This window comes from Prosopis cineraria, unplaced genomic scaffold, assembly GCF_029017545.1.
Source record: "Prosopis cineraria cultivar Desert tree isolate PC_DT_omini unplaced genomic scaffold, ASM2901754v1 PC340, whole genome shotgun sequence".
NCBI classification, from domain to species: domain Eukaryota; kingdom Viridiplantae; phylum Streptophyta; class Magnoliopsida; order Fabales; family Fabaceae; genus Prosopis; species Prosopis cineraria.
In genome coordinates, this window is record NW_026555667.1 from 46,145 (window position 1) to 54,597 (window position 8,453).

The window sequence follows — 8,453 nt, forward strand, 5'->3', positions numbered from 1 at the left end:
TTCGATAAATTTTGTGAAACTAGCACATACTCCAACACTTTGAAATTTGAATGGCTTCCATTACATCAGATAGAAATACGAGACATGAAATGATCCTTTTGATAAAACAACGTTGACTTCGAGAAAGCTTTGAGAGGCAATCCACTTGAGTTTCATGCATGCACAACAACAATTGTTGAAAGATGTTTTGCCCCATCAAAGTTACAAGTATCGGATGCTGTCCCTAGTTTTATGAGTTATTAATTACTTATCTAAATTAATACTACCTCCAGTCCCAAATATAAAGTACACTTTTTGCGCTACACATCTTTATAAAATTGGTTAAAAGTAGTTGATTGGTTATCTCTTAAATTTCTTAGATTGCAAGTAATTGCCAAAAGTATTTATTACTTTAACTTCTACTCGTCAATTGTTGATAGAATGTTTCTTCGAATGACATATGGATTAGATGAATTTAGATTTAAATTTTATATTTAAAAATCTTTTTTTTGTAAAATATATTTAAAATTCATTATTGGAGTATAAAAAAATTCAATATTGACAAAAATTAGTTGTCGTACTCGTATGAGTTATTCACATGTTTAGATTAGGGGTGAGCAAAATTGAATTGAATCAAATTTTGTCTGTTTGATTTGGTCTATTTGATTTTTTGATTCGATTCGGTTTTTTATTTTAAATATTTCAGTTGATCGGTTCGATTCGGTTAGTCAAATTTAAAATCGAATAGACCAAACTAACCGAATTATATATAATTTATTAATTTATAAATTATATTTAATTTATAAATTATTTTATTTTATTTTATTTTTATTTTTTATTTTAATAAAGAATAACAAATAATAACATCATTTGAAACCCTATTTCGATCAGTCACTTTTAACCCTATGTTTTATAAATTATTTATTTAATTATCCATGCCTTTATAATATTTGGGCTTTATGTCATATGAGTGTAATTAAAATGGGCTCATATTGAAAAAAATGAATAAAAAAAAAGCCAATTTTGTATTATTGTTTGTTTTAATATTTAAAAAATAGGTCCAATTTTAATAGCCCAATATAAAATTAAAAAATTAAATTAACCGACCAAACCGAATTATCAAATTTCAGTTCGATCCTTGTTCGGTTTGTTCGGTTCGATTCAGTTTTCATTTTCAGTGTTATTTGATCGATCAGTTCTGCATGTTTTGGGATCGAACCGATCAATACTCAAGGAATGGTTGAGATTTGAAATAATTAAGGTTAAATTTTATGTATATAAATAATGGATTTAGTTTAAATCTAAATCTCCACCAATCCATACAAAATATTAATTTAAATAAGGTTTGAAGTAAAATATTTTAGAAAAAATTAATCATCTGATCTTTAAATTTAACTCCTTATAACTTAGTCTCTGAAGTTTTAACATTTAAACTTTATCTTTTATAATTTAATCCTTATAGTTTCAATTACTTAAATATTAGTCATTATATTTTAACAAATAAAATTATAAAAATTAAAAATATATTAAAATTCATTACTAATATTTTAACTTAATAAACCATTTTAATTTTTATAAATATTAAAAGTTTAAAATATTTTAAATATTTATAATTTTATTTTTTAAATATAAAAACTAATATTTAAGTAGTTGAGATTATGAAAATTAAATTGTAAAACAAAAATTTTAAAGATTAAATTAAAATTATAAAAATTAAATTATAAAGAATTAAAGTTTAAATATTGAATTACAATTAAGTTAAAATTATAAAAATTATACGTACCAAATATCACTGATTTGTACGTTATAAGGCCATGGCCCAACGGGAATGCTATGGGTCTATGAGGCTCCAAGTTGTTGTTTATATATTTTCCTTGGTAGAACCATAACAGACAGTACGGCCTGTGCCCAAACTATACAACTTCAGCAATCAGTACTAGTTAGGACAAAAAATAATAATAATAAGAAGAAACTTGGTTTTGGATAGCAAGGGGTCTCAAAATTTTATTGTCATTTTTTTTCATCTAAAAAAAATAATATATGAAGTAAACAATTGGTTTAGTTAGGTTTCATTATTTTATTCTTTGTCAATTGTCATTCATTCAAACACTTACTACTGTGAAAGTGAGATTTCCCTAGCTTGTTTAGATAGCAACCCATTCTAAAGTCAAAGAGTGTGATATGATCACCAGGCTGTGTGATTTCCTTGTGTCATTTGTGGGGGTAAAGCAAACAAAAGGTTTTATGGTGTTTGGTGAAAACAAAGACTCAACATTCATGGCATTTGAACTTGTAGACTTGTAGGTGATTGGCCTCTAAATGACATACATGTTGCCAAATCCGTCTTCACATGCGCGAACATGCATATTTTGTGTTACTTTGATTTTGATTTATATATAATATTAATGTTAATTAAAATTAGTACGACATACATGATTTTTCAGAATTTATTCCTTATATGTATATAATTTAAATTATTGAAAAAAAAAATTTGATTCATAGAATTATGATCAACTTACGTCAAGCTTCCTGTAATTTTTCTACTTTCATCAAAGTTTACGCTATTATCACGTCAAATTATTTTTTTGGAATTTTGACCAAAGCTAACCATACTTTTGGGGTTGATATCTTAATCACAATTGCAAAGATCTTGACCTAGGTTAACTACAATTTTATAGACTTGTTTTTTCTAATTATAATACAATTTACCAAAAATAAATAACTACTTTTTTTAAAATTATTTTTTTGTTAAAATTTAAAGTATTTATCTCAATTTTTGTTGGAATTATCTGAATAATATATAAAAAATACATTCAAGCTTGTTTTCGTTAAGTATTCTTCATAAATTTTTTTATATTAACTATATGCTTTTTAATTTGGTGCGATTTGAATTTTTAAATTTTTTAATTCTTATACATAATTTAATATTATATCATAAACTTTCATAATTTAATATTATATCATAAACTTTGTCGTATGTTATACAAGTATGAATGATAAATATTGAAAATTAAAAACATAGACTAAATGTGTGTGTGTGTGTGTTAATTACATCAAAAAAAAGTCTCCATGACATTCATCCTAATGCATCCCTGGTCCCCCACTATTTTATTTTTTATCCATTTCTGACAAGTGATAATACAGCTAATTTTGAGTTTCACTCAATTTTCTTCATTCTTTTAACTTTCACTCAATTTTCATCTTCGTGTAACTTTGATTTTACTCCTTCAATACTAGCTACATATTTTAAAATCTTTTGCATGATGAAAAGTATCATAGGTCAATAGTAAAGACTAATCTCCAAATTATGGAAGACAAAGCTGCAAAGAGCCAACCCCATGAGAAATAGTTTTAAATATTTTAAGGTTTATTATTTTTTGTAAAATTTTTTCTTTACATAAAAAGAAAGTTCAATGTTCTTTAAAATTAGTTTGACTTAATAAAGAAATAAAACTCAAATCCATCTTTTTTTCCCCCTTGGATTGACAAGTTCATTCCAATTTGAGGGAGGAACATTCTATTGAGATTAGGATCCATTGAAAGGTTTAAAATTTAACCAGGTATAGGATGTGATCATTGGCGGAACCACATTATAGTGGCAGTAGGCAAATCTACCCCTCCACTTTTAAAAAAATTACAAGTAAGACATGCAAATTTTACAATTTTACACCTTTTGCTTTTGATATTTTGCATCCCCTCAACTAAATAAAAAATATTTGATCTCAAATACTTATTAAATATATAATATTTTAATGATCGATATTAATATGAAGAGTATATTACATCAAAAGATAATATTAACATGTTTAACATAATTTTCTAAAAAAATGATGATCAATCAATTTATATATTTTTTTACAATTTTAATTCTAGAATCATTATTATTTTTAATTATTCAAATTAAAAATTTAAGTAATTTTAAAATTAAAATATCTTGTACCCCTTATTTTAGGTGTTGATTTCACTGTTGTGATTAAACGTATAGAGTAGTTTTTAGGAAAAATGGTAATAATTTTTTTTGAAATATATAAATAATAATTTAATCTTTTAAAATGTCATAATTTTTATGAAGTTCCTAAAGATTTTTTTGTCATTAATGAATTTATATAAATTATCAAATTACTCTTGTTGAAAATAAATGATTCACAATTTTTATTTTTATATTTATAAATTTTTTTATATTTACAATAATATAATAACAAATAAAAAATTTAACATATAAAATTATGATTTACTGTTGCATTGTTGTTAATATAAAAAAAAGTTGCGAATATAAAGAGAGAAATTGTGAATCATTTATTTTTAATAAGGTCAATTTAATAATTTATATAAATTTATAATAATAAAAAAATCTTTATGAACTATATTTTGAAAAAGTAAATTATTATTTATATATTTTAAAAGAATTTTATTATCATTTTTTAATTTTTATGCACAAAAAAACTTAAAAGCATATTTTCCCGCCATTCCCACGTGTTCGCAGTAGCTCGAAGAATCGATGCCTCCGCACACTTTACATAGATAGTCAAACATGTAAATGATTGTTTGTCCTTTTTGGTGGAATGATAGATCACTCACCAAAATTTCTTCCCCAAATGAGTGGTGGATTCAGTTGGGCCTGTGGGTGTTCATCACCGTCCAGTTTATATCATTCAAATTAAAATTAGATGGTATAGATTTAATATGATTTTATTTTATATTGTTAATATTTTAATATATATTTTAGATAAAGATAATCTTGTAAAAAATTTATTTAAAAATTATCAATTGAAAAGTTTAAATCTAAACCGTTGGAATTGGATTTGAATGATTTAGATTTTACCGCAACGATAAATATCAAAATACTCATGACTGTAATGAGCATGGAACTCATTAACTTCATTAATCATTTGATTTGCTACTAGTCAAAACGTTTGGACCCCAGCAAGATTTCCATTCTAAGTATGTATTCCCCCCCCCCCCCCCCAAAAAAAAAAAACCCGAAACCAAATCGTTTCCAAAGATCATATAATGGTAAAATGTTCTCCAGTCATACCACAAGTGATACATCGTAATCACCGGAAAGCTAAATGACACTTAAACTAGAGAAGGATGAGTTGATTTTGAGCCAACCTAAGTGTTAGTGTGATTAATTAAACTATTATCATTGACTTTTAAAAGAGAAAGCAATAAATAGATTAAGTTATAATATTTATGAAATCAAAACGAAATCTAAATAATAATAATTATAACATCAGGTTCAGTGGGTATATGGTAAAATAAAAATAGAGAGAACGTTAGGTTGGTGCGTTGAAGAGGTTCTAGTTTTGAAGGTTAGTTCAGTGGAACGGTCTTTCCTTGGCATCAAACCGAAAACTTAAGAATTCCTGAAATGTGGCGCCTCCCACAACAAGCATGCAACATTCGACAATCAACAACGTAGTTAGCGATCGATCGTCCGGTCCCTTCTACGTCTGGTAATAACAAACAGTCTCAGCTACCAAATCAATCACACACCTTTCAATTCATGCATGGCCCACCTCCTTCGTCATCCTCATTATCTTCTTCTTCTTCTTCTCCTCACTACCACACTCTGCCTCTAACCTCTTTCACTCACAAGAAGGAGGTGAAGGAGAGGTCCTCTTCTGCTTTACTTCTCTTCTGGCTGTTCTTACTTTCCCTCCAAGTAAGTACTTTTGTGCTTTTGTTCTACTATGTCAAGTTTGACACAAACCCAGAAGGGTAATTTCTCTGCAAGTTTGGAAGATATTTAAGCATTACATTAGCATATGTATTAGGACCTGTTTTTTTACATAGGCATCACATAAGCTTTAATCCACTTCTTGTTGTACCAGTATTTGTAAACATGTAGTAATGCTGAGACTCATGTTTGTGTCAATGAGTTTACTCAATTCCTAAGTGTATGCTTTTTACCGTCATTGATGTAGTTTACATGGATTTAGGTATACTAACATTTGCTTATATACATGTTGCTATGTGATGTATCTATAGAATGGCTGAGGGACTGGATAAGCCTTTGCTTGACCCTGAGAATTTCAGTCGAGAGGGTGTTGATTTGGTAAGTTTTACAACCAGTGCTGACCTTGAGTCAAAATTTATGCCATATTTATCACATTTTTCAAATTCATCCTATACAGAAGAATAACAATTTCAAGTGAAAATTGATCAGGAACGCATACCATTAGAAGAAGTTTTTGAGCAGCTAAAAACATCCCCGAGAGGACTGTCATCGGATGATGCTGAAGCCAGACTGGAGATATTTGGCCCAAACAAGCTTGAAGAGAAGCCTGTAAGAAGACGCTTCATGAAGATAGCAGATTTTTTTTTCCCAAAAAAAAAATTCATGATATAGAATCTGAACAAGATATTACGTGTCTCTAATTGTCTATGAAGTGTGACAAAAAGAGGTCATGTTATGAAACAGAGTATTATTAGTTTTTTTTTTTTTTTTGGGTCATGACAGTTTTATTAGTTATCACTGAAGTAGTTATTTTATCATTCTGTCTCAAGAAATATGACAATTTTGAAAAGACATAAGCTCAGATAGAGTCTACATTTTAGTCTAAAGTAAGATTAAAAAGAAATTAAAAAGCAAATAATAGTTTTCTTCTCATTCTTTTATATTAGCTGAGGCTATAATAAGAAAGGTGGAGATAGTCCGTAAAATTTATTCCGTCTTTGCCTTATCTGTAAAACTCTTTAACCTTTTCCTCTTGCTGCACGTCACGGCGTTGTATGTATAGTTTTTAAGTTTGCTAAGAAAAAATGTAAATAATTTAGTTCTACTTTCCGCCATTGACATGGTTGATGAAAGTCACTATGGATATTGGATTGGAAAGTTTCAAACTGTTCTAAATTGTTTCTATGTTATTTTCTATGAGAAGACAACAGAAGAATGTCATTATTCTAGCATCCTTATATATCTTAGTGAAATAATTTCATTTTCAAATATTGATGCAGGAAAATAAAATATTGAAGTTTCTGAGTTTCATGTGGAATCCTCTATCATGGGTCATGGAAGCAGCTGCTATAATGGCAATTGTTCTTGCTAATGGTGGAGTGAGTGGACAACAAAATTCATGTTCTGCAATCTTTTCTCATCTTTCCATGTGACTGTTTACTTATACCTTTCATTCCTCATTTCTCTATTTGGGTGATATTGTAGGGGGAAGGTCCTGATTGGCAGGACTTTGTGGGGATTGTATGCCTTCTGATCATAAACTCCACCATTAGTTTTATCGAAGAGAATAATGCTGGAAATGCAGCAGCTGCACTGATGGCTCGTTTAGCCCCGAAAACGAAGGTGTCCATCTTCTTCAATAATTCTCTAACCCATTACCTATGATTTCTTAGTTCACGGTGAACAAAACTTGTTGAATGAGTTAAAATGTCCTAGAATTATGAAGAACTTCAAGAAGTAGGGCCATGTATGCTGCTAGGTTATCAAGGCCGTCACCTTGGACCTCAAAAAATGTTCACTGATACGCCATGTATGCTACTGGGTCGTCAAGGCCGTCACCTTGGACCTCAAAAAATGTTCACTTATACCCTATGTAGCTAGTTATTAATTTTCCCATTAAGCATTAATGTTGATTACATATTTCCATTAAAAATATATTACTTGTTTATACCCTATATAACTGGCCGTTATTTTTTCCATTAAGCATTAATGTTGTTTATATCTTTCCATTTAAAATTTATTGCCTACATTTCTGTGCACCTATCACTCCCCATTCCCATTAAAAGGCTAGAAAAGTGATATCAAGATGGATAAATGACAATACATTAGGCTTCTTAAATAATTTTGCCTTAGGTTCCAAAACTTCTTCACATAGCCTTGTCAAGAAGTTCCTTATTCATGCAGTTTCAAATTAATTCAAGTTGCGAAGCAATGCTTATTGCGGTTTGAGGGTTATAAGTGGAGTGGAAGTCTTTAATTCAATGTAGTATTTTTCGCCGTGCTATATTTGCTGTAATTGAAAATCCATATTCTTCTTCTAATGCTGTCAAAACTGGAGTGGGCACTGTATATTTGCCCATAACCCATGTATATAAGGCTATACTTAATATGATTTATAATTTAATTGATTTCTGTTGTATTTTGGTCCGATATTATTATTTTGTTTCAAAATTTTTACAAAATATAAGGACTTTATGATAATATGTCAAGTGGTCAATAACTTTTACAACAGCTGAAGTTTCCCTGTTCTTGAACAAAAAAAGCACTGGACTTCTCTAACATCCAAATATCCAGGTTCTGAGAGATGGCCAGTGGCAAGAGCAAGATGCAGCTATTTAGTACCTGGAGATATAATCAGCATAAAGCTGGGAGACATCGTTCCAGCTGATGCTCGTCTTCTTGAAGGAGACCCCCTAAAAATGACCAGGCAAGTATCTGCTGAATAGAGAACAAAATCCATCAATACTTTGATTCACTGATTTCCCATGTAGTCGCTTCACTGTGGTTATTATCA

General features: G+C 29.0%; 1 protein-coding gene across 1 annotated transcript; it reads left to right on the forward strand.

The window, feature by feature from the left end:
- The first annotated feature begins 5,490 nt into the window (after positions 1-5,490).
- Positions 5,491-8,353, forward strand: LOC129296486 (ATPase 10, plasma membrane-type-like). Its single transcript, XM_054935084.1, has 6 exons — positions 5,491-5,644; positions 5,971-6,037; positions 6,149-6,268; positions 6,940-7,038; positions 7,145-7,282; positions 8,234-8,353. The coding sequence occupies exons 2-6, from the start codon at positions 5,972-5,974 to the stop codon at positions 8,276-8,278; spliced, it is 468 nt and encodes a 155-aa protein (XP_054791059.1). The 5' UTR covers positions 5,491-5,644; position 5,971; the 3' UTR covers positions 8,279-8,353.
- Positions 8,354-8,453: the final 100 nt, after the last annotated feature.